Genomic DNA, 26,338 nt, shown 5'->3' with positions numbered 1-26,338 from the left:
GTGACCCTGACACCGGTTGAACCTCCCCTAGGACCGGTTCAACCGGTTTTGACCAGTGAGGTCCGGGGAAAATACCCCGGCTGAACTTTCCCTAGACACCGGTTAAACCTCTCTTGACCCCGGTTGAACTTGCCCTGGACCCCGGTTGAACCTCTCTGGACCCTGGTTGAAGTTGAAGTTCAGCTGGAGTTGAGAAAGCTCAACTCAGCTGAAGTTCAGCTCAGCTGAAAAGCTCAGCTGCAGTTTAAGAAGTTCAGCTGCTTTTCAACAAGAACACTCTAGGTTTCTCAAACCTAACCACGGTCAACCATAGAATTTTAAAGAGATTTTTGGTTTTCAAAAAATAGCTTTTGAATATAGAGGCTTGAGCTTTGGCAAACACCTACCTTCTTTTTGGATCCCTCTTTATAGTACGACGATTCCTATACTCAAGTTAAATAAAATATAATTAAGTAAACTCCTTGAGTCATTGGTGTCTCATGTGTGATTTCTCCATGGCGTTGCTTCATAAGGATCACAAACATCTTTGTCTCACCTTTTGAAGCAAACATAAATCAAACCATGTGACTTGTACCATATCACCATATGTGAGTTCAAATCATGGCTTCAAGTCACTGTACTGATGCATCAACATGTTATAACTCTTCATAGCTGATTAGTTCATCGACTTAGTGCAAGTACTCTCTTCTTCACCTTAGCCATGGTACCTCGGTCCACAAGCCGTCGCTTGGCCTTCACCTTCGCTTAGTTCCTCGAAGCCCTTTCCTTGCTATCTTCACCCTATCAAGCCATTCTTGAGTCACATCATATTGATCATCCATTGAGAGAATCATTTCTTCAATATTGTGAACCTTGCTTGAATGTCTTCTAGATATAACCGTTAAGATCAATCAAGCTCTAGTTTGATTCTCATAGAAGCATATATGGACTGATAGTAATATGGTCAAGCCAATTCACGATTCCTCATATCTTATTCACCTTGGCTTGACCTATCCTCTTAATCACTTCATCCTCTATTTTGATCATATGTATGTAGTGATTTCTCGGGTCTTGTCCATATATTCAAACCAATATAGAGATCATATAATATCCATTTGCATTGTCTCATTGGTTATTTAACCTCGTGTTGAACCTTCGTTCACTGATCATTATACACTATTCAAGTATGTTCATCATAATGAATTTCCTGTTCAACACTTAGCAAACTCGTTAGACCTTTAAATGTGTTGTTATCCAAATCACCAAAACTCACAAAAGGGATGAATGCACTTTCAATTATTCTAAGTCCATGAAAAGATTTTAGAGTATTCTAATAAATATAAATAGCTCTAGGAAAAAGACAATAATTACCAGCCGGTAAATACTTGGGAAAACCTATTTGATAGAAACACATTTTGAAACTTTTTTTGCAATAAAGAGCACATACAAGCTCATTTAATTTCATAAAAATAAATAATTGTTTTTCCTATGTTAAATTCCCTGTAGAATTAATTAAGCTTGGAAAAATTTTAAAATTATGCAAAAAAATGATTGCATTAATTATTCTTCCTATTCACACCTTGAAATTTGAGAAATTTAGGGTGTGACAGAAACATCCACTCCTCCCATGCGCACATTTTTCTGTACTCCCTTTGGACTCACTTTTCCTTTATTTTGGAGTGCGTGAAATTTGGGGTGGATCCTAGGCTCTTAACCTATTGGGGGATAAACGACTCCCCTTTTATTTGATGGGAGATGGGGGATATGTACAGGGGTATATCCAGAATTTTTCTATGACCCGAGCTAAATCTACTAAATTTTCTTCTCCATTTTATCTTAACTATTTTATATTGTATTAAATATAGATTTATATACTATCACATGGATCAAGCCCCCGCCACGGACCGGGTGGCCGGGGTGTAGATCCGCCCCTGGATATGTATGTGGCCACTTAAAAAAGAGAGCTAGGGGATCAAGGAAAAGTACTTACCTCCCCAATATGATAGTTTTATGGGGATGAGGAGTGATATTTGGGGGACTATTATATATGCTATTAGCCCATTTTATGCTTTGAAAGTGATCCCACACTCCATTCAAGTTTTATGTGCAGTCCACTGATTGATGGATAACATGTTGATTGGCATATTCATATGATTTGGCTAATTGTTTTTTATGATTTATCTATAAATGTTTCTAATTTCTATAATACATTGAAACATGGATCCCCTTTGTGCTCACTAGAGGAGTTGCATGATATGTACAACTATCCATAGAGGCAGATCCATGGCCTAGTGACCCTGGGCACCAGTCCGGGCTCCTTGTGAAAGTCCATGGATTTAGGAAGGCCATCTTGGCACATGTGATGCAAAATCATTGACCATGGATGGGAAACCAATTTGGAATAGCTAGCATTTATTAAGTACGTCCTAGTTGTACAAAATCTCTAGACCTATCACCTATGTGTAGTCCTGTGTACGAGTGTCATATGTGAATAATACTGATTTTCAAGTATGTATAAGGAGATATTGGCTGGCACAATAATCTTTTGGAATAATTTGATTTTTATCATCTAACTAATAAATCTATGGATATGTTCTTATATGAGGAGTTGTGTGATTTGTTCAAGTATACATAGGTCCTAGAGACCCTTTGCACATGCCTAGGCTCCTTAGTGAGCATCCATGTACATGCATAGGTCAACTAGACCATACAATCTAAAGCCGTCAAGTATGGATGGCATCCCAACTTGGAAAATTGTGGTTGTTAAGTTTGTCCTACCTATAAAAGATCACTAGGCCTACCATTGTGAATGAGATGTAGTGAGCAACACGCTTCACCAATAAGTATGAGACCTTGGCTGGCATAATAACATTTTGGGAAAACTAAATGCTCATCCAAGAGAATCTCTAAGATCTCCTTAATTAAAATAGTTGTCAAATCATTGATTATACTAAGTAACTAAAACAAATAGGAGCAATTTTTGCATTCTGCAATAGTCAATAATTAGTTTCTAAAAGAATAAGAAAATAAGTGAAGGGTCAAAAATTGTCCATAGCCCCACCTGCTAACATGTAGCTAGCTGACAACTACTCCATAACCACCACTAGCTCCTAGCAACAAGGCCAAAGCCAACCCCCCCCCCCCCCCCAACAAGATAACGACAACCATAACTAGGTAGGACCATCCAGAGTAGGGTGGGGCAACAATGGATGGCTAGTGGATGATAGATCATAGATAAAGAGTGTTGTACATTCATATGTGAGGAGTTCGTGGAGACATATTTTTTAGTGCAAACTAGAAGCAAGCATGGATCAGTACTTGTTGGAAATCCATTTTCACCTTTGCATCAAAACCTTTATTGGGAGGCTTTTTATAAAACTATTAGAAATGTTCTTAACACCAGTATTATTTTGTTTCAACTATCAAACTTAAAAACTAGGAATCTTTGACCATCCAACGTTTGAAATCGTTCACATCTAGCCTTTTTATGGTAGTTTTCGGATGATAAGTAGCAATTGGGCTAAGATGTCAGCATCATCTTCTTGCCTCTCTCCCTCCCTTGAGCTATGTTGTGAGGCTCTTGCATCCATATAGGTTCCAGACATGCATGTTGCTAAGGTCGATGAACATGAACAACATGATAAGTTCATGGTCAACAATAAGAACTCTAGAGTCGACAAAAACTACTGATCTCCAACACGAACAATGCCTCCATTGTTTGATATGGTTATCAACCACACTCAAGATTAGATGCTTATCGGCATGGTTGTTGTAAAGTTTGCTTAAGGTCATGTCAAATATGGTGTGGTTACAAAGGCTAGAGAAGTTAATGGAGTTGAGATCCCCAATTGACTCACACTCACATGTGTGGATAATCCTGGTCGACCGTTCAAGTGTGTGTTTGAGACCGCACCTCAAACTCCTCTATGCAGCCTGAAGGGGTGGACCACTTGGTCGCTCGCCCAGACCGAGTCCTAACTAGGTCGAGTAAGGAAGGGTTATATAACGAAATGCCAAAAGTGGTTAGGCACCCAACACGAGAAATGCCTGCTAGGGTCAATCCACCACTAGTCATATTCCCACGTCTCGCTCGAGCTATCCTTTTTGCAGCTCGATGGACACAGAGTTCGTACCTATGTAGGTAATGTCAGTGTGTCCACCCCATATAGGAATATGTAAGACACATAACATGAGGGTTTGATGAGAATAATGACAAAGTACACCTATCCTATCATGAAGAATAGGACCGGAAAATGAGCACTGGATGACCAAATATAAGGGTCCGACCAGAAGGTCACCCAACGTCTAACCTAACAAAGAGGCTCGCTTGGGGACTCAAGAGTCTATGTTTGTCCTACCATGCCAAAGTGTGCCCGACCTACCAGATGACCAAATATAAAGGTCCAACCAGAAGGTCGCCTATGATGAGTTCTAGGCGTGGGTTAGTGGCAAACCCCCAGTCGGCTCCTAGTGAAGGCTGTGTTTTACTATGTTTCGTTTTCGCACTTTGATCTATGTTTAAGACTATGTGGATGTCTCGGACATCATGATGTAATCAAATTAATACCTCTTTACGTTATTATTTGAGCGTTGTGTGATGATGTCCAGTTATGTAATCGTTGTGTACATGAATTTCTGATCCTGGCACGTACATGGTTTGCATTCGGTTTTCCTTCTAAAACCAGGTGTGACATCGCCCCAACCTCTGACTCGACCAAGAGGCCCGGTCAAGGGCCCATGTGTCTGTGCTTTTGCCCCAACGCTCTAAGTGCATCCGACAGATCGGATGACCAAGTGCAAAGATCCGACCAAAAAACCATCCAAACTTCGAGACTGGCTCGAAGGCTCGAGGGTCCCTTAATTGAAAAGCTTTTAAAGTCATTTCATTCCATAATCCTCGACCAATTTTTACAAAAACACCTGGGTCTCAAGGGCTATGCGCACCCGGTAAGTTCTTTGTTGAAAACCCTTAGGCCTTTTTATTTGATAACCCTAACCAATTTTTACAAAATCACCTGGGGCTCGAGGCTGACCACCAAACACGTTGTGCACGCTCGATGGGTTCTTGTTAAAAATTGTTAGCCCATTTTATTTTAATAATACTCAACATTTTTTTACAAAAATCATTCTAGGGCTCGGAGGCTACTAACATGTACCCATACTTGGATTTCCCTAAGATGAGAAAACACACCCTAAAAACTGGAGCTTCGCATAGCCCGAGATGACCCCTGAATAGGGTAACCCCAACCTTTGAGCCTATAGCAGGGTAAGGATGGTCACCCCGATCTACGTTACCCCAATCTAGATCCCCGACCCAGTTACCCCGACCAAGACGGACCTAACCATAGCAAAACTAGTTGAACATTCACTAACCTTGGTCACTCCTAGACAAGTTGGTCTAAGACCAAACACCACTGATAGGACTTCACAACCTAGAGGTAGTACAACCCGTTGAGGAGGATAGCACATTTATGATCATCTGACACTTAGTGCACGCTCCTAACTAAGGCATGCAACGGGCGGAAACAAGTGTAGTACATAGGACTCCAAGGACTTCTCTATCCATCTGCTTCACCTCGAAGATATGAACGGGACCCTACAGGCCATTGTGGGTCATGCTCCAGAGGTAAGGAAGTCGATAAAGCCAGACATGACAAAAGCAAAAAGGAGAGGACTGAAGGCAAACCATCTGCACACCTCTCAGGACATACCTAGTAACAAGGCTTCAGACACCTATAGGACTTAACCAACCCATGGATTGATCGGCCGAGGATGGTGAAACGGTTGCACGCGCAATGACATACCAGAAGGGCCACATGTCCAAGGATAGGAATGATGCATCCTGTTGAAATCTTCATGCAACAATGGCCACTCATTCCTCTAGCTATATAAAGGGACGAGTGCCAAATTGTAGAGATTGGCAACTTCAATTTGTATACTTCTCACACAAGCACGAGATCCAAGCGCTCCGCCTTGTAATACACAAAAGCCAGCAACAAAGACTTTAGCACCATACTGGACGTAGGAGTTCTCTCCAAACCAATATAAACTCTTTCCCTCAGGCTCGCTAGAGCAAAGCCATCGGGACAACGATTTTCTAACCCTCTCCTAACCTAAAATTTACTTATCATGGGGTCAAAACCACAACACTCACATACTCAAGTTGGTGGAACACTTGGGAGTTGACATCTTTCAAAAAGGGCTAAATTGTTTATGGTGGACTATTCATCTTAGAGGGTGCATTGTCTACAAAGCTACCTAGAAAATGCCTCTGTCAGTTTTTTGTCTTGTGCCAAAGTTTGAATGATGGACATGGTGGACTATCAACAAGAATATTCTAGTGGCAGACATAAACTAGGAAGTCTTTAGGTTAGCTATATATTAGTCGGTGACTGTCTAGGCCCTTAGGCGGATTGTATGAGCCCTTGGGTAGACTGTTGTCATGTATGATAATTAAGGGTACCCAGATTATCCCCCTAAAACATGCTTAAAACTCAAAGACATCATCAAGGTACAAACGCCTCGCCCGAGGTCCCCCTTAGGGGTCCTCCCAAAACTCCGCCTCGCCCGACGTCCCCCTCAGGGGTCTTCCCAAAACTCTGCCTCTCTCAAACCCGATCTTGGACGGGGCAAAGCTCAGGAGAATCTCTGCCTCGCCCGAGGCCCCATCGCCCTAGGACATCCATGACCACCTCACCCGAGCCCATCTCGGGCGAGGAAGACAAGGCATGTGGCAAGGCTTGACCGAAGGCCGCTGCGGGACAGTCGCATTCAATGCGCGTACCTACCCATTTAGGCCTGCGGGCGTACAGGAATTACAACACCGTGGTCTTGTCAAAGATTCACCCACCATGATTACGCAAGTGGTCACTGTACACGCACGTCGTCTGACCAGCCCCTGATGGGACATGTAATGCGACAAGGGCGTGGACTAGCCCTTGGGCGCAAAGTCCATCTCGCCCGACATAGAACTCACCCTCGGGAAAAACTCTGCCTTGCCCGAGCTCGACCTTATCTACCTACTCTCCCACGAATCTCATGGAAGGTCACTCCTTCAAATGTGGCACGCGTCACCGAATCTCAAAATGGGTTCGATCACGACCTCGGGCGAACCTCCACCTCGTCTGAGCCCGGTTGTGCCCTCGATATCTACGATGAAGGGTGTCCCCAACGTCATCGAATACAGTAGAGCTGACACATCCCTTAAGAAGCTTTTTTCCATTCTAAGCATGTGTCAACCACTACAGTATGGGCAACCCCTCGCCAGGGGGGCTCGGGTACGTGACCGAGCCCTCGGCCTCAGCCTCGGGACTCAGTAGGAAACAAGCAGGCACAAGTCAATGACAAAGTACAAAGAGCATACTATCTACATGATACAAAGACATCCCCTCACAGTACGCCGCTGACTCCCGTCCTGCAGGAAGCACCCCTTGAGCCTAGTCTACGACTTCTCAAGGGGAGAAGAACTAAAAATCGCCTAAAGGGGGGTGAATAGGCAAATCTGAAATTTATAAAGTTTAAGCATAACTACAAGCCGAGGTTAGCGTTAGAAATATAATCGAGTCCGAAAAGAAAGGGCGAAAACAAATCACAAGCGAATAAGAGCGGATGACACGGTGATTTGTTTTACCGAGGTTCGGTTCTTGCAAACCTACTCCCCGTTGAGGTGGTCACAAAGACCGAGTCTCTTTCAACCCTTTGCCTCTCTCAAACGATCACTTAGACCGAGTGAGCTTTTCTCTTCAATCAAACGGGACACTTAGTCCACTACAAGGACCACCACAACTTGGTGTCTCTTGCTTTGATTACAATGATCTTGAAAACAAGAAAGGAGGAAGAAGAAAGCCAACCAAGCAACAAGAACAACAAAAGAACACAAGCCAATCTTCTCACAAGTCCTAAGAACTAGAGTTGAATTGGGGACTTTGATTTGATCGGAGGCTTTGATTTGTGTCTTGGAGTGTTGTGTATTGCTCTTGTATTGAATGAGGAGTAGTGAATGCTTGGATTCCTTGAAGAGTGGTGGTTGGGGGTATTTATAGCCCCAACCACCAAAATGGCCGTTGGGGAAGGCTGCTGTCGTATGGCGCACCAGACACTGTCCGGTGCGCCAGCCACGTCACCCAACCGTTAGGGTTTGACCGTTAGAGCTTCTGACAGGTGGGACACTGGACAGTCCGGTGGTGCACCGGACAGGTCATGTTCACTGTCCGGTGCGCCATCTGACGCCTGCCCTGACTCTGCGCGCGCAGTCGGCACTGTTCATTGTTCATTGTAGCGTTGCAGACGACCGTTGGCGTGGGTAGTTGTTGCTCTGTTTGGCACACCGGACAGTCCGGTGCTACACCGGATAGTCCGGTGAATTATAGCGGAGTGGCTCCCAGAATTCCCGAAGGTGGCTAGTTTGGAGTTGATCTCCCTGGTGCACCGGACACAGTCCGGTGGCACACCGGACAGTCCGGTGCGCCAGACCAGGGTAGCCTTCGGTTGTCTTTTGCTCTTTTTATTTGAACCCTTTCTTGGACTTTTTATTGGTTTGTGTTGAACCTTTGGCACCTGTAGAACTCATAATCTAGAGCAAACTAGTTAGTCCAATTATTTGTGTTGGGCAATTCAACCACCAAAATCATTTAGGAAAAGATGTAAGCCTATTTCCCTTTCAATCTCCCCCTTTTTGGTGATTGATGTCAACACAAACCAAAGCAAATATATAAATGCATAATTGAACTAGTTTGCATAAGGTAAGTGCAAAGGTTACTTAGAATTAAACCAATATATATTCTCATAGGATATGCATGGATGCTTTCTTTATTTTTAACATTTTGGACCACGCTTGCACCACTTGTTTTGTTCTTGCAAATTCTTTTGTAAATTCTTTTCAAAGTCTTTTTGCAAATAGTCAAAGGTAAATGAATACGATTTTGAGAAGCATTTTCAAGATTTGAAATTTTCTCCCCCTGTTTCAAATGCTTTTCCTTTGACTAAACAAAACTCCCCCTCAATGAAATTCTCCTCTTAATGTTCAAGAGGGTTTTAGATATTAATTTTGAAAGGAATTATACCAATTTGAAAATTCTATTAAAAATAAGATACCGATAGAAAAACCTTCATTTAATACAAATTTGAAAGACTACATTTTTTAAATTGGTGGTGGTGCGGTCCTTTTGCTTTGGGCTAATACTTTCTCCCCCTTTGGCATGAATCGCCAAAAACAGATACTTGTGAGTGAAATATAAGCCCTTTTACTTTCTCTCCCTTTGGTAAATAAAATAAGAGTGAAGATTATACCAAATTGGAGAGCAATGTGGAGTGATGGCGAAGGATGAATAATTCGATAGAGTGGAGTGGAAGCCTTGTCTTCGCCGAAGACTCCATTTCCCTTTCAATCTATGACTTAGCATGAAATATACTTGAAAACTCATTAGTCATAGCACATGAAAGAGATGATCAAAGGTATATAAATGAGCTATGTGTGCGAAACATCAATCAAAATTCCTAGAATCAAGAATATTTAGCTCATGCCTAAGTTTGGTAAAAGTTTTCTCATCTAATGGCTTGGTAAAGATATCGGCTAATTGTTCTTTGGTGTTAATATAAGCAATCTCGATATCCCCCCTTTGTTGGTGATCCCTCAAAAGGTGATGCCGAATGGCTATGTGTTTAGTGCGGCTGTGCTCAACAGGATTATCCGCCATGCGGATTGCACTCTCATTATCACATAGAAGAGGAACTTTGGTCAATTTGTAACCATAGTCCCTAAGGGTTTGCCTCATCCAGAGCAATTGCGCGCAACAATGGCCTACGGTAATATACTCGGCTTCGGCGGTAGAAAGAGCTACAAAATTTTGTTTCTTAGAAGCCCAAGACACCAGAGATCTTCCCAAGAACTGGCAAGTCCCTGATGTGCTCTTTCTATCAATCTTACACCCTGTCCAATCAGCATCTGAATAACCAATTAAATAAAATGTGGATCCCTTGGGGTACCAAAGGCCAAACTTAGGAGTATAAACTAAATATCTCAAGATTCGTTTTACGGCCCTAAGGTGAACTTCCTTAGGATCGGCTTGGAATCTTGCACACATGCATACAGAAAGCATTATATCTGGTCGAGATGCACATAAATAGAGTAAAGATCCAATCATCGACCGGTATACCTTTTGATCTACGGATTTACCTCCCGTGTCGAGATCGAGATGCCCATTAGTTCCCATGGGTGTCTTGATGGGCTTGGCATCCTTCATCCCAAACTTGGTGAGTATGTCTTGAATGTACTTCGTTTGGCTGATGAAGGTGCCCTCTTGGAGTTGCTTGACTTGAAATCCTAAGAAATACTTCAACTCCCCCATCATAGACATCTCGAAATTTTGAATCATGATCCTACTAAACTCTTCACAATTAGATTTGTTAGTAGACCCAAATATGATATCATCAACACAAATTTGGCATGCAAACAAATCATTTGCAATTGTTTTAGTGAAAAGAGTAGGATCAACTTTTCCGACTTTGAAGCCATTAGCGATAAGAAAATCTCTTAGGCATTCATACCATGCTCTTGGGGCTTGCTTGAGCCCATAAATCGCCTTAGAGAGTTTGTAAACATGGTTAGGATACTCACTGTCTTCAAAGCCGAGAGGTTGCTCAACATAGATCTCTTCCTTGATTGGTCCATTAAGGAAGGCACTTTTCACGTCCATTTCATAAAGCTTAAAGCCATGGTAAGTAGCATAGGCAAGTAATATACAAATTGACTCAAGCCTAGCTACGGGTGCATAGGTTTCACCGAAATCCAAACCTTCGACTTGTGAATATCCCTTGGCTACAAGTCGGGCTTTGTTCCTTGTCACCACACCATGCTCATCTTGTTTGTTGCGGAAGACCCATTTGGTTCCTACAACATTTTGGTTAGGACGTGGAACTAAATGTCATACCTCATTCCTCATGAAGTTGTTGAGCTCCTCTTGCATCGCCAACACCCAATCTGAATCTCTTAATGCGTCTTCTACCTTGTATGGCTCAATAGAAGACACAAAAGAGTAATGTTCACAAAAATGAGCAACACGAGATCAAGTGGTTACCCCCTTTTGAATATCGCCGAGGATGGAGTTCACGGGGTGATCTCGTTGTGTTGCTTGGTGGACTCTTAGGTGTGGCGGTCTTGGACCGTCATCATCTTCCTTGTCTTGATCATTAGTATCTCCCCCTTGATCATTGTACTCCTCTTGAGGTGGTTGTGAATCATCTAGGCCCCTTAGTGATGTTTTGGTAATTAATGACAACTGCTTGTGGACTAACGGTTCTTGGAGAAATAAGAATGCAGGGTTGGACCACATAGAACAGGAAATCTTGGAGATTCATAAGCATTGGTTGTGGATCAAGTGAAGGCAAAGGTATAACATAGGTTTCGTTTTTGCCGGTCTTGAGGAGTTTAGAGAGGATACTTGACCGGATTAGTAGGTTAGATAGTCGTACTATTAAGAGGGGTCAATGACTTTGATCTGTGTAAAACTTAGTGCCTCATAGAGCATCTAGTGGTTGCATTTGCATGAGGACTAACAGCGCTTCAAATTTCATGAGTTAAACATCCTTTCAAAAGCTTGTTTGAAAAGTGCAAAGTCTTGGATGCGCGGACCGTCCGGGTCTTGAGGGCGGACCGTCCGCGATCCACCAGTGGGGTCCGAAGTCTGACCACTTCGGACATGTCCTGTTCCTTTGCACTGCGGACCGTCCGGGCCTTGGGGCCGGACCGTCCGTAGTCCTGACCAGAGAAGACTGCTTTCGGGACAGTCCCTGAATTATAGTGCGGACCGTCCGGCTTTGATGGGTGGATAGTCCGCAGGTGCCAAATATGGTTTGGGCAGGGACTGTGTGGTTTTTGGGATTTGTACTACGGACTGTCCGGAGGATAAGTCCGAACAGTACTGTCTCCAGGTCTCGGACTGTCCGGCCTTGTAGGCGGACGGTCTGCCTGTGTTAACTACTCTTGGTCAGAGGTCCGGGTGCTTCAAGTTGCCAGGTCGCAGACGGTCCGGCCATGGTGGGCGGACTGTCCAGACCTAACTTTTCTGACAACTCTGACAGATTTCAAACGGGGAATATAGCCGTTATGTGTACGGCGGACCGTCCGGCCCTAGGGTGCGGACCGTCCGCGTGTGCGCAGAACAGGTGCTTTTTGCTCATAACAGTTGGAATTTAGTGGGGGAGTATAAATAGAAGGGTAGCTCGTGTGTGAGACCTCTCTTGGCTATTTCTTGCATACATTGAGCTCAATTGTGATCCTCCAACTCGCTCTCTCACGCTCTTTGCTTGAGATTGCATTCTAGTGAGAGATTGAGTGTTCCTAGTGCATTTGCATCCATCGGTGATTCTTGAGGCACTAGGTGGTACACCGAGCAAGCGTCATTGGCTTGTTACTCTTGGAGGTTGCCGCCTCCTAGACGGCTCGGGTGATTGTCTCCATTGAGCTCTCCAAGAAGATTGTGGAGAAGCCGCGGTGTTGATTGTGAGGGGTTCGCGCCTACCTCGCCGGAGCGGCAAAGGTGACATTAGTGGAATTGAGGTATTGAGTGATTTCTTGTCCACTTGGCTCAAAGATCAAGCCGTGTCTTGATAGAGGAGCAAGTGAGAGCTTGAAGTCCACCTCAACGTGGATTAGGGGTGATCGGCAAATCACCGATACCACGAGATAAAATTCGGTGTCTTTACTTTCTTGCATTACTTATTGCTGTGCAAGTGATTAGTGTTTTGCATATTGTTCTTCAAGTATTCAATCACCCTAGTTGATTCTCATAGATTGTTTACTTGTTATCACTAGAGAATTTATACCTCTTGTTATATTGATTAATTTCCCTAGTGTTTTTTATTTTAGTCAAAACCGTCTATTCACCCCCCCTCTAGCCGGTGTCCTAGATCCTACAATGGCTCTTCTTGATCTTCATTATCATCATCTTGAGCTTGATCCTCATCTTGGATTGGTGGAGATGCTTGCATGGGGGAAGATGGTTGATCTTGTGCATGTTGAGGCTCTTCGGATTCCTTAGGACACACATCCCCAATGGACACGTTCCTTAGCGCGATGCACGGAGCCTCTTCATCATCTAGTTCATCAAGCGAATAAGAGCGGATGAAACGGTGATTTGTTTTACCGAGGTTCGGTTCTTGCAAACCTACTCCCCGTTGAGGTGGTCACAAAGACCGGGTATCTTTCAACCCTTTCCCTCTCTCAAACGGTCACTTAGACCGAGTGAGCTTTTCTCTTCAATCAAACGGGACACTTAGTCCACTACAAGGACCACCACAACTTGGTGTCTCTTGCTTTGATTACAATGATCTTGAAAACAAGAAAGGAGGAAGAAGAAAGCCAACCAAGCAACAAGAACAACAAAAGAACACAAGCTGATCTTCTCACAAGTCCTAAGAACTAGAGTTGAATTGGGGACTTTGATTTGATCGGAGGCTTTGATTTGTGTCTTGGAGTGTTGTGTATTGCTCTTGTATTGAATGAGGAGTAGTGAATGCTTGGATTCCTTGAAGAGTGGTGGTTGGGGGTATTTATAGCCCCAACCACCAAAATGGCCGTTGGGGAAGGCTGCTGTCGTATGGCGCACCGGACAGTCCGGTGCACCACCGGACACTGTCCGGTGCGCCAGCCACGTCACCCAACCGTTAAGGTTCGACCATTGGAGCTTCTAACAGGTGGGCCACTGGACAGTCTGGTGGTGCACCAGATAGGTCATGTTCACTGTCCGGTGCGCCATCTGACGTCTGCCCTGACTCTACGCGCGCAATTGACATTGTTCACTGTTCACTGTAGCGTTGCAAACGACCGTTGGTGCAGGTAGTCGTTGCTCCGCTTGGCACACCGGACAGTCCGGTGCTACACCGGACAGTCCGGTGAATTATAGCGGAGTGGCTCCCAGAATTCCCGAAGGTGGCTAGTTTGGAGTTGATCTCCCTGGTGCACCGGACAGTCCAGTGCGCCAGACCAGGGCAGCCTTCGGTTGTCTTTTGCTCTTTTTATTTGAACCCTTTCTTGGACTTTTTATTGGTTTGTGTTGAACCTTTGGCACCTGTAGAACTCATAATCTAGAGCAAACTAGTTAGTCCAATTATTTGTGTTGGGCAATTAAACCACCAAAATCATTTAGGAAAAGGTGTAAGCCTATTTCCCTTTAAAGAACACTTCTTAAGTCTTTTCCTCCATTTGGTATTAGCACTTGCCTCAATCATCCCCTGGGACTTGGGATCCTTCCCTCTCTCGCTTTGCTTGTAAACCCTACTGCAGGCACTTTGGTGCAAGTAATATAAGTATCATCCCTTTGTTGGAAGTAGGGCATCGTCTAGCCCGAACCAGGATAAACGACTTGTGTCAACTCGCATCACCATCTGGGTCTGGGGCACGCGACATTATTTCACTAGTTGGTTAGGTCCTCGGATCCAAACACCGACAACTGTCCATTGTATTATTCAATAGATGGGCATAAACTTGAAATTTTTTGGGTGAAAATATGGTTTTGTCAGTGGACTGTCCAGGCCCTTCGTATGCGTTGTCCATCATATTGTTTAAAACCATGGATAGAAACTAGGAGGTTCTGGGTGTGCTGAAAGATGGCCAACAGATTGTTCGTGGTCTGGTGGCAAATTGTCTATGAGGCACTCTCTAAACTGACTTACCTATTTATTTTTAAAATATAGATATTGGAATACAAACAAGTGTATTCCAAGGATTGACTGTGAATTGTATGATGGGCTATCCGTGAGTGTGCAGATTCCTCAAAAAATGCAATAATGGCTAGTTGGTCCCTCTCATCTATAAATAGAGGGGTGAGCAGTCATTTAGAGTAAGAGAGCATCTTAGGGATATGTTGTCCAAGTGTCGTGCTTAACTTTGGGTGTCTAGTAATATATGATTGCTAGAGATTACATTCGAGCATGTAAGAGCAATTCCTGGTGCATTGTTGTTGAGTGGTTACATCGAATGACACTAAGTGGTTGAGTTACAAGACATCGTTGCTTGTTACTAGACATTGTCACCCATGTGAAGTTGTGCATGGCTCTGGTCTCTCGAGAGGTGGCGCACAACACCAGCTCGTCGTGTCATAGGTCGCGCTCCACCGCGACTAGGATGGCAATCAGGTGGGTAAGACATAGATATATGTTCATGAATCCATACCCATGAGACAAAATTCAACTCGTACTCGTTCCCATATATGCTCATGGATATGGATTTGTACCCATATGATGGGTATCCTCTACTTGACGGATACACATAACACCAACCACTACAATTTTAGCATTCAAAGCAAAACAACAATTTTATCACAATTCAAATTTTTCATCATTCCATCAACATTAAACGACAATTTGAAGACCAAACAACATGTTGTGGATGGAAATTGAAAATTGAGAATTTAGGATAATATATTAAATCCAGATGGCCCACATGTCAGATACCCATCAAGTAACGAGTATGGATATTAGATATCCATATCCACGGAAAATTACCCGCGGATACTTTATTATATCTATACCCATACTTGCGGATAATCAACTCCATTATACTCGTGTCCAATAGATAATTAACCACGATTATTTTCCTATACCGTACCCTCTGCCATCTGTAGTCGTGAGGCCCCTCATGCGGTCGAAGCAAGGTAACTGTGATGAGGCGAGCGCTAGGAGACCAAGGACTCCAAGCGGATGAAGGTTGGAGTTTTACCCGTCAGCGACGACGAGGAAGCGAATGAGATAGGAGGTGATTCTAGAGGGGGAGAGAAAAGGGGCAACAGCGAGCTAAGGACGCCTAGCTCGATCGCCCACTTGGGAGCGCCTCCATCGGCAGTGGTCCTTAGACTATCTTCAACAGTACCCCCTCCCCTTGCATAGTACCGAATTTGGAGGCTACAGAGTACCGGTATGGTCCTTACACTATAGCTCCTATAGCTACGATATATGTCTCGATGATTACACAAAGTAAAGCCAACTGAGATGCCCATTTGTACATTTATTTCTAACATATCCCTCGTATTCTGACAAACATTTATATATTCCTAATACTCTATACGTTCCTATTTTTAATTTGTTTGATTTTTTTACTCCAAATTTGGTCGACTCATTTTATTAAAAATTATAATTATAACTAATTTTTATTGTAATATTGTTTAGCATCCGATATACTTTAATTGTGGCTTTAAATATTGTTTAGGCTGATCAAATTTGGTAAAAAAGACAGATAAATTATAAATTAAGACAGACTATTTGATTTTCGAAACAGAGGATTCTTTCTCCCGCCAAGGAGATGATTTGTGCCTCTTGCGGTCTTGCCCCCAACAAACCCCCAAAAAATAACCTCGCTGACAAGCGATAGAGCTCTAGGCCTCTAGCTAGGTTAAGACTTCATCAAACACACAACGATTACGAAGATTCCACGATGCACAATGTCCAAGCCATCAGAGCATTAGGCTGTGCAAATGACACGGTCCTACCATACCGGTGCATAATGTACAGATTGAGCTCTTTTTTATCCTATAATACGAGTCATATGGTACACATGTACTTGTTCTACATCAGGGTTAGTATGTACAGTAGGAAAGGACAATCCTCTCCAGCTATAACTAACTTCCTTTGAAATATTTACTGAAAGCTTCCTCGTCCTTGCAGTGCACCCACAAGACCTTGTACACCTCAATTAGCAACTTTGGAAATCGGCTAGCAAAATAGCGATCAAACCCCTCTGGTAGTGACCCAAGTATGCCCTGGAATTTGTATCCATCAATTGTGAGCTTATGAGAAACAAAAGAAAGGTTGAATTGACTAAAGAACAGAACAAATTTGCAATATAAAGCATACATCGTATTAAAACTGCACTAGGAAATTTAGTTTTTTTTCCTAAAAATACTAAGATAAAAAATATGAACTATCCTAATTCCTACAAATCTCTGAAGCAATACCCTTCTATAATCAATATGGTGATAGTCAAACATTTTGCCACCAGAGGTAGGCTACTTACTCATATGTAAGTGATGTCATGTATCAAAGGTTTAAAATACTAAAGGAAAAAATGTGTAAATTATCAGATTGAGCTGCATGTAAAGCATCGTTTAGCTCCCACGTATGATGAATTTAAAGTGTCAATAAAGCATAACCAGGCTTAACAGAACTAGGATTTCCTTCTGCAAACTCTAATGCCACTGCCAACTAAATCTGGATTTGATACTTCACAACTGAAACTTGCACTGCAATTTCATATATTAACATAAGCGAAGCAAAGCATTTCTTAGCACAGAACAGAACAGGAAGAAAAACAAGGAGAAATCAGAAATGCACAAAATATATGTAAAATGACATGCCAAAACAAGCTAATTCAGCATAGTTTGTTCAGATAAAAATTTATCCTGCATTCTTCAAAATTCTCTGCTATTCATTCACAACATGCATATTCTTTCGCATCAGTTCAGAATGAAAATCTGGACAAAACTATCAGGTAACACAGACAGCATATGCCAATCAGTTCAGCAACTAATCAACAATTTAACGGCACTCATACAGCATAACAAAATTCAAACACAGTAAAGTGCAGCACCAACAAACCTTGAGATCATCTGAAAGTTCTCTGTAATGACCCGATTTATTTCTGATATACCTCAGAAGATCACGAATAGACCCAAAGTTATATTTTCTATAACGACCCATGTCTGTAACCAAAGCAGCATCCAATTTCTCTCCCCATTTTCCACCAAACGCCAAAGATCCTATGCTTTCCAGTGTGTTTATGAGGTCAGTTTCACTGGTTTTCTCAATTCTGTCACTGGTATCCCTTAGAAACGAAAGACGCAATTCAGGGCTCCAAAAGAGTGGATGGTGCATGACATATACTGCTGTCGGTCTGTTAGCGTTAAAAAAGAGTCAATTCAGTAAAACAAGAAGACACACATAACTAACAAAAATAAGGGAATTTAGGCTGCACAGGACCTTAGCTCTTACCTTGCCTCTGGGTTTGGTTGTAACAAATGAGATATAAGATGGACTGCTTCTGGTATGTAGTCCACCATAAAGAGATCAAAGCGATTGTTTGCAATGTTCACATCCCTTTCATAGTACTCACCAAACGGATGCTTGCCTTTAGTGATACAATAGAAAATAAGGCAGCCCAAACTAAAAAGATCCATTGCACGAGTTTGACGACCATGACGAAGCTGTTCAGGTGCCCGCCAGCCAGAGCTTCCAAATCCTGCAGTACACCATCAAAGATTAAACTGCTAGCTAAGAATAGCACTCAAACAACATACAGAATAGCACTCTGCAAGTGTAAACCTCTTTACCTGTACCATGATGGCTAACAGAAGTCATGTCATCTTGCAGGTGCTTACTGATACCCATATCAGAAAGCTTTGCTCTAATAGGTCCTCCTGCGCTTATTAAGACATTTTGAGGCTTCAAATCACGATGAATAATTCCCAAGTCATGCAGATGCACAAGGCCAGCAACCACATCTCTGCATAAGAAAAATCACAAAAATCAGGGCAGCAATAGGTATCACAAGTACTCATTGGAGTACACCTGACATAACAATGAGTATAAGAAATTAAGAATATTACGAATTAAGGATGTTCAAAGAATGTTGCAGAAGCATTCTTGCACAAAATGCAGTTAAGTCCACATGTTGATAAATGTGGCAACTTTTAGTGGGACTCTTTTGATTTTCTATTGAAACCCATGCTTCCTTACTACCTAATAACTAATTACAGGTTTCCAACATATGTCTCGGAGCCAACATAAAAAAAACAAGTTGTATTATAATTGGTAAAAAAACTTGACTAACTAGATTATGCAATAAGATCAGCACACAGCTCCAACCACAAAATCTTGTGGAAAAGCTAAGACAATCCATGCAAGGATAAGTTCTGGCTACAGAGACCGAGTAACTAAAGATGTGTTTGTTTCATGCCGAACCACTCCTCGCCTAAGCCACGGCGCCGCCAAAAGTGCGGCGAACAAAACAGACACCACACCTGCAGTGTGAGACTGTGAGTTGACGATGAACTACAACTACAAGCCTATAGCGTGAGTGCGGCTCGCCTAGACCGCAGCAGCAACCAAGCAGCGCTGTGAGATGCCGCAGTTTTGGTGTGATGATCAGTGGCGGCATAGGCATGACACAAAACATGCCCTAAGCCCTAAATATAGAAATTCCATTATGTAATTCCGTACCTCGTAAGTAATAAAATTTGGTTTGTCCGTGATGGAAAAAATATAGAAATTATACATGGAAAAGGGAATGGTGCTGAAAAGTGAAAACATAAGCATCACCAGCAGAAAACATATGAGATCATTCATGTACCTCATCAGCTTCAGGAGTTGTGCTGAAGGAAGCCCATCATGTGTCCACAATTCCACATCCATTCCCTTAACATTTGAAATCTTTGACTTGATGCTGAAACTGGCCTCATTGTTAGAAACAGACTCTCCAGAAGACAGATATGAGTGTTTTTGAATTAGATCAGCCAAACTGCAGTGACACCTCTCAAGGGAGATATAAACAAAATCGCTGTCATAGTCACAACCATATAGTCTAACAATATTTGGATCATGATCAGATATAATAAGATTCTGAGTCTCCTTTTCAGCTATGTCATTGTGGGAACGCAGCAGACGTTTAACAGCAACTTGACGACCATCATACGATCCTTCAAAAACAACTGTGCCATTGCTCCCTCTACCAATTTCTTTATTGGAGACATATAGTTTACCAATGTGACGACCACCAAGGGCATCTTTTAGTGCAGAATTTTCCATTGGTGCCTCAGTTGACCCACCAGTTTCACTGCACTCCTTGTCAGATGCTGTCAAGGTCTCAGGGCTATTGACAAGTCCATCCTTCTTCCGTGTTTTTCTTCTTTTAGGAGATCCCTCTGACCTGCCTCTAATGTCCACCGATTTCTTGTCGCGCGTGAATGGCTTAATAAGCTGAATCACAAATTGCCTGCAAGACTTGCTTGCAGAGGTCAAGCTCAACAGATAACCAATGACCAAAAATATGGGGAAAAAAGAAAATAACCATACATAAGTGTTCCTAGTGGGGGTTTCGGTAGCTTCAGAATCAGCAGAGATGACATGAGATCGAGCACCATCATACGTTTGATTTTGAGAATCATCCAATACGATATCTGACTTCCCAGCAGTGTTTGGTAGCTTCCTTGGGGTTTGAACTGGTTCCAGGGCATCAGAACCATGGATGGAAATAAAAGGGGTACCTTCTTTCAAGACAATTACATTAGCTGAACGTGAATCAGGTAAAGCAAGTGGCAAACCCTCACTTCTGATGCATGGAATGTCAGGGTGGTTGTATTTCACAGAGAAAGAAGTTCTTGTCCAGTTAAATAAATGCTTGCCAAGATCTGATGCACTAAGAGAATAGTCATTTCTCACAAGCACCATGATATTATCGCTGTCATAATTAGTACGGGCATTTAGCTTGGATGGTGTTCCTTCAATCCCTGGTCCTTCCAATTCATTTAACACAGCTGGAATACTGTGCCTGTAAATAATCTCACCACTATCAGAATCAACAACAAAAACGGTTGAAACTTTTGATCCAATAGTAACAACAGAATCCCGAATGTATGGGCTTCTGGCAACGAATTCCTCCAATTTCCATGGGAGCCTCTGCAGGAATATAGAGACAAGGGTGAAAAACAAATATCTGCACAAGGTTTCAGAGAAGCACTGTGCCTAAGAAATCATACCACGGTGTTCCCATTATAAACCTCCCAAAGTTCAGTACCATTCATGTTCTTGTTCTCATTGAAAGGATAAATGAGGTAATTCAGACCAGACTCAGCGGTATTAATCTGGTCTGATAGTGGAGGCCCTGTGGTGATCTCCCACAGAGGAGATTGCGACAGTTTGTCCACAAGCTGAATTGTGCCATTATCCCAAAACTGAAGCACAGAGCTGTTGACAAAGAGAACCAAAAGTCATTCGATCAGAAATACCAACAAACCATAAGGTGCATAACTGGTATGCCACTTCCAGATGCCCCAACCCCCAAGAATGTGCTAAGCATGAGTGAGTAGCCCTCGGTAGCACAGGAAGTATCATGCCCAACCAGTGGCCACATTATAAGAAACCTAATCAGCAAAGGCTCCTCCTTCCGTGCTCCAGATCAACACAAAACAAGAATATGGCCCAAAATGCTTTTATTATGGAGATAAGACCAAGAAAGCCCCTGCAGTACAAGAAACCTTATGCTATTAGCTCGTAGCTACATTTCGCTCTGACTAAGGTTTCCAACACTCGAGCGCATAGAAGCCAATTCAGACAAGAAGAAGCAGCCGCGCACAAACGACGCCCCCGCAACGGGAACGGGGAAGGGAGACAGCGAGGCTCACCTGGATTCGGCTTTCGCCTCGTCGGTAACCAAACTAGCCGGCTCGTGGCGCGCAGGCTGCGGCCGGACAAGGAGCTCCCGGAAGCTCTGCTTCTTGGGCCTCGCTGGGGCGACGAACTCGGTGGAGCGCGCCTCCGCCGCGACGATCTCCGTGGAGCGGGAAACCGCCGCCCCATCATCCTCCGGAGCCGCTTCTCCGTTAAGTGCGAGGCGGGGCGGGGGAGCGGGGAGCGCGGGGGGCGGGGGCGGGAGGAACGCGCCGCCGCCGTCGTCCACGCGGAAGACGAGTCCTGCGAGGAGGACGAGCGGGATGAGGACCCGGCGGAGCGACCTCATCGGCTGCGGGGCATGCCTAGGGCTTCTTCGGAGGGGGAGGGGTGGGTCCGGATCTGATTGGAGCTTGGACTCCGGCAGAGGATTGCTAGGAGAGGAAGGGGATGGGAGACGGGAGTGATCTGTTATTCAGCTTTGCTGTTGTGAGTCAAAGCTATCGGTTTGGGAACAAGAGGAAAATGGCTGCAGCGGCGTAGGGATGGCAATGGGTACGGGTATGGGTAAATAACCGTGGATAATTATCCATTGGATATGGGTATGGTGGAATTTGATATCCGCGGGTACGGTTATAGATATAATAAGGTATCCGCAGATATTTTTTTCGCGGGTATGGATATCCAGTATCCATACCCGTTACCGTTACCCAATGAATATCTAACATGTGGGCCATCCGGATTTATATATTATCATAATTTCTTATTTTCAATTTTTATCTATAACATGTTGTTTGGTGCTGAAATTATCATTTAATGCAATTGGAATGATAATTATTTTAAAATGTAATAAAATTGTTGTTTGGTGTTTAATGCTAAAATTGTAGTGGGCGGGCGGGTAACGGGTATCCACTGGATAGCGGATAACCGGCGGGTACGGGTATGGATACAGATCCATACCCACGAACGTTTATGGGTACGGATATGGGTTGAGTTTTGACTCGCGGGTATGGATTCGCGAACTATATATCCGTGTACTACCCACCCGATTGCCATCCCTACAGCGGCGGCAGGCGCCGGGCCGGGATTTGCCTTGGCTTGCGTTGAATTGTTTAAATGCACTATAACTAATAGTTAGTTGGCTAAAAATTATTTATATAATTAGCTATCTAGAAAATAACTACCTAACTATTAACTAATTTACCAAAAATAGATAATAGTTGAATTATTAGTTAGTGTGTTTAAATGTCTCAACTAATTTTAGCTACTAATTATTAGCTCTAATGCATTCAAACACTCTTTAGAGTATCTTGAACAGACGTTAATTCGTGTATTGAGTTAAGAGATACGCTTAAATCCCTACAAAAGAAGCATGAGAATTTCAAAAAAAACTAGAATAATAGAGGTAGATATGGCTTTTATTATAACGATGGTTCAAAATAAACTTACATTCAATAAATGCAAATATGTTTTGTTGCTGATCTAATATAAAAATAAATAACCTTAGGCCCGGACTAAATATTAGTGCCTCCATTATAATCTCATTTAGTCTCTAAATTACTAAACGATAGGACTAAAACAGTGAGTGACTAAAAGAGATTAAACCATATTAATTTCATCTTATGTCCCTTGTTTATTTCAGTTACAATAATAGCAAGAAAATGATAATGGGTCAAAGTATTCATTGTCGTGGGAACCTTAACTTGAGCGAGGAAGAAATTTACAAGATCAGGAAACTAGGAGCCCCATAATCTGAGGAAGGCCATGGCTAATCCTCCAAATAAGATAAGGAAATTCGCTTAGGTTCTTTTTCTCTTTTTCTCGAGAAAGCAAGTCGAGCCGCTGCGATGGATTTTAGTCGTCTTATGATTCATTTAACACGTTCTAGAAACTTTTAATCCTAAGAATCAAACATAATAGAGACTAAACTTTAGTCTCCTAACTAAACTAAGCAAACAATCCGTTAGAAGCTTTGATTTGCATGCTGCCACAATATACTGGAGATACGTTAGGTCATTTCCTCAAATGTATACTACTCGTCAATCAAAAATCAAGTATGATCATATAAAAATAAACAAATTCTAGCATATATGAGTATGGCACTGATGAAAAAAAATCACGGGACAAAAATTGGCAAATAAACATTACATTTGTCATGACTAGTGTCTAGTAATAAGAATCATTCACAATTGTTGCTTTTTTTGCGTGATTGTTTTGTTTCAGTATGAAAAGAAAACAAAAATAGAGACCGAACAAACTCATAAAGCCTCCATCGTCACTATCTGTACTAACTATTAAGGGGGCAGTGTAGACTGCCCCCGCTCCCTACCTGCACACGCAACTGCCTCCCGCACAGCACGCCCAGCCGCCGCGAAACCCCCCCACGCCCCGAGATCTCGCATCCGCCGATTCCGCCGCCACCACCTCCTCCTCTCCCCCTCACTGCGTCTGCATCCGCCGATTCCGCCACCTCCTCCTCCTCCTCGCTCCATCTATGGAAGGACACCACGCAACAGCCCATCTCCGCTCTGCTCACCCCGATTCCCCACATGGCCATGGCGACGATGGAGGCCACCACGCTGACGGCGCTGCTCAAGGAGGCGGCGGCCGCCTTCCCGACCCGTCGTGTAGTTGTCGTACCGGGCAGGCTGGAGCTCACGCACGTCGCCCTCGACGCTCTCATCGACGCGGCGGCCGCACAACTCGCCGCCGACGCCGGATTTCTCCCGGGCCACGTCGTCGCGTTCTCCTTCCCCAACACCGTCGAGGTTCGTCTCCTTTCGAATTCGATCGGTCATGTTCCTGCCTGCGCGACACAGAGCCCCAGAGTAGCAGGAGTCGGGACCTGACACGCGTGCGAACGCGGTCTGTATGTACACAGTTGGTGGTCATGTTCGTGGCGGTGATCCGCGCGCGCGGCGTGGCGGCGCCGTTCAACCCGGCTACATGCAGGAGGAGTTCGAGTTCTACCTCTCTGACTCGGAGCCGTGCCTCCTCGTCACCAACGTGGAGGGCAACATGGCGGCGCAGGCGGCCACTGCCAAGCTCAGGCTCGCACACGCTGCCACCAGCCTCCATGACGCAGTCGGCCCTGTCCACCTCGCCGGCCTCCCAGTCCCGGCTCTGGAGAACGGGTCTCACGTCGGTGGCGCGGCGGGCTCTCTCTCCCCCGGCGCTATCGCGCTCGCCTGCTCCCTCTACGCCACATCTGCTGCGAGACCCTCGGCTAGGGGTGGGCATTTTTTACCGTAAACCGAAAACTGAACCGAATCGTACCGAACCGAAATTTCGGTTTTTTTGGTAATTCGGTTCGGTTTCGGTTTTTAGATCTGAGAATTTCGGTATTCGGTATCGTAATATGTTTTCACCGTATACCGAACCAAAATACCAAAAAAAACGAATACCAAACTTTATGAATTCAAAATTTTGACTATTTGATTATGTAAACTAAATGTGTAGTGCAATCAAATTGTTATTCACTTATTTGTATGTGATGTATGATATATCTTGAAATGTTTATACCTATATAATTTTTACTTTTTAAAATTATGTGTAATGTGTTGTCTTGTAGCCTTCTTAAGTATAAGTTTGGTATTCGGTTTTTACCAAAAAACCGAAGTAAAAAACCGAAACCGAACTTATCGGTTTTCATTTTCTAGAAAACCGATCGGTTTCTAATATTTGGAAAATCGAAGTTTTTTAAAACCGAAAAACCGAACCGAAATTCTAAAAAAAAAATCGAATGTCCAGCCCTACCCTCGGCGCGCTCCTTGACCCTAATGACATCGCCTTCCTCACCAATCGTGCCACCGCCTACCTTCACATGGGCAAGGTCTCTCCCGGTTCGTGTTCCCACTCTCCATTCCCACATGAGGCGGCGAACCATGGTGCTCTCCAACTATCTCCATGGCAAGGCATGCTCTCGTCGGCCCAGTATGGAGATTGAGTATGGTCTCTACGCTGTCTCCCTGGACCACGAGGCTGTCAAGACATGGATCTATCCAAGTGAGGGGGTTTGAGTTTCTACAGCATTTTGCCAATAACTGTTCTTTGTTCTGGTTTTCATGCTGGGATTCAGCTTATGGATGGAGTCGTCTTGGAAAATAGACATCTTTAGTGAATGCTGGCACTTTATTAGTTAATAATGGCAGCCATCTTGCTTGAGGATACATTCCAGCAGCTCTTGCTGGTACTGAAGTTGTCGGGTACCGTAATTAGGGGCACCCCCAACACTCCTAAACGCGGCTGGAAAACATCTTCAGAACAAAACATAAACAGCTGATAAAGCGCGGTTCAAGTTAGGGCCTCGTCTACCAAGGGACGCGACCTCATCCGAGCCCAGCCTCGGCCTCGGGCGGGAACAGTAGTCCAGGGTGGATTCACGCCTCGCTCGAGGGCCTCCTCAGGCAGTGAGCGCACCCTCAGCTCGTCTGAAGCCCAGCTTGGGCAGACTTTGTCGTGCAGCGACCTCGGTCGGATCGCCCTACCAACCGACCGTATCGCATGTGCATTTAATGCGGGGATCGTCTGACACCTTATCCTGACACGCGTGCCTCAGTCGGCAAGGTCGAAGTGACCGCAGTCACTTCGCCCCTTTACTGACCAATCTTACGGGAAAACAGCGCTATTCACCCCGTTCCGACTGCTGTGCCAACCACCAGGGTAAAACTGAGTCACGATCTTCCACGAGTTCAGCCTCGGGCGCAACAGGGAGCTCCGCCTCGCCCGACCTCAGGCCTCGGCCTCAGCCTCGGCCTCGGGAGAAGGTCTCCGCCTCGCCCGACCTTAGGCCTCGACCTCGGGAGAAGGTCTCCGCCTCGCCCGACCCTAGGCCTCGGCCTCAGCCTCGGCCTCAAGAGAAGTCTCCGCCTCGCCCGACCTCAACCTCGGACCGACTACGCTACAGGGGATACATCATTACCCTACTCCTAGCTAGCTGCCTCAGGCTATGAAGGAACAAGACCGGTGTCCCATCTAAGGTTACTCC

General features: G+C 44.1%; 1 protein-coding gene across 2 annotated transcripts; it reads right to left on the bottom strand.

Annotated features, from left to right (window-relative positions):
- Positions 1–16,370: 16,370 nt before the first annotated feature.
- On the bottom strand, positions 16,371–21,891 carry LOC103647662 (serine/threonine-protein kinase/endoribonuclease IRE1). Of its 2 annotated transcripts, none has more exons than XM_020548555.3 (7): positions 21,366–21,891; positions 20,721–21,202; positions 19,316–20,640; positions 18,297–18,469; positions 17,959–18,205; positions 17,566–17,860; positions 16,371–16,730 (listed from the first exon to the last, which is right to left on the bottom strand). In XM_020548555.3, the coding sequence occupies exons 2-7, from the start codon at positions 20,763–20,765 to the stop codon at positions 16,590–16,592; spliced, it is 2,226 nt and encodes a 741-aa protein (XP_020404144.1). In that variant the 5' UTR covers positions 20,766–21,202; positions 21,366–21,891; the 3' UTR covers positions 16,371–16,589. The 2 variants fall into 2 exon arrangements, with proteins under 2 accessions (XP_020404144.1, XP_008670384.1); XM_008672162.3 differs by having other exon boundaries at positions 20,721–20,928; positions 21,366–21,887.
- Between the last annotated feature and the right edge of the window lie 4,447 nt (positions 21,892–26,338).

Source organism: Zea mays, chromosome 2 (genome assembly GCF_902167145.1).
Source record: "Zea mays cultivar B73 chromosome 2, Zm-B73-REFERENCE-NAM-5.0, whole genome shotgun sequence".
Classification (NCBI taxonomy): Eukaryota; Viridiplantae; Streptophyta; class Magnoliopsida; order Poales; family Poaceae; genus Zea; species Zea mays.
Note: the sequence above shows the minus strand (reverse complement) of the source record. Positions and strands in the feature narration are given on the sequence as shown.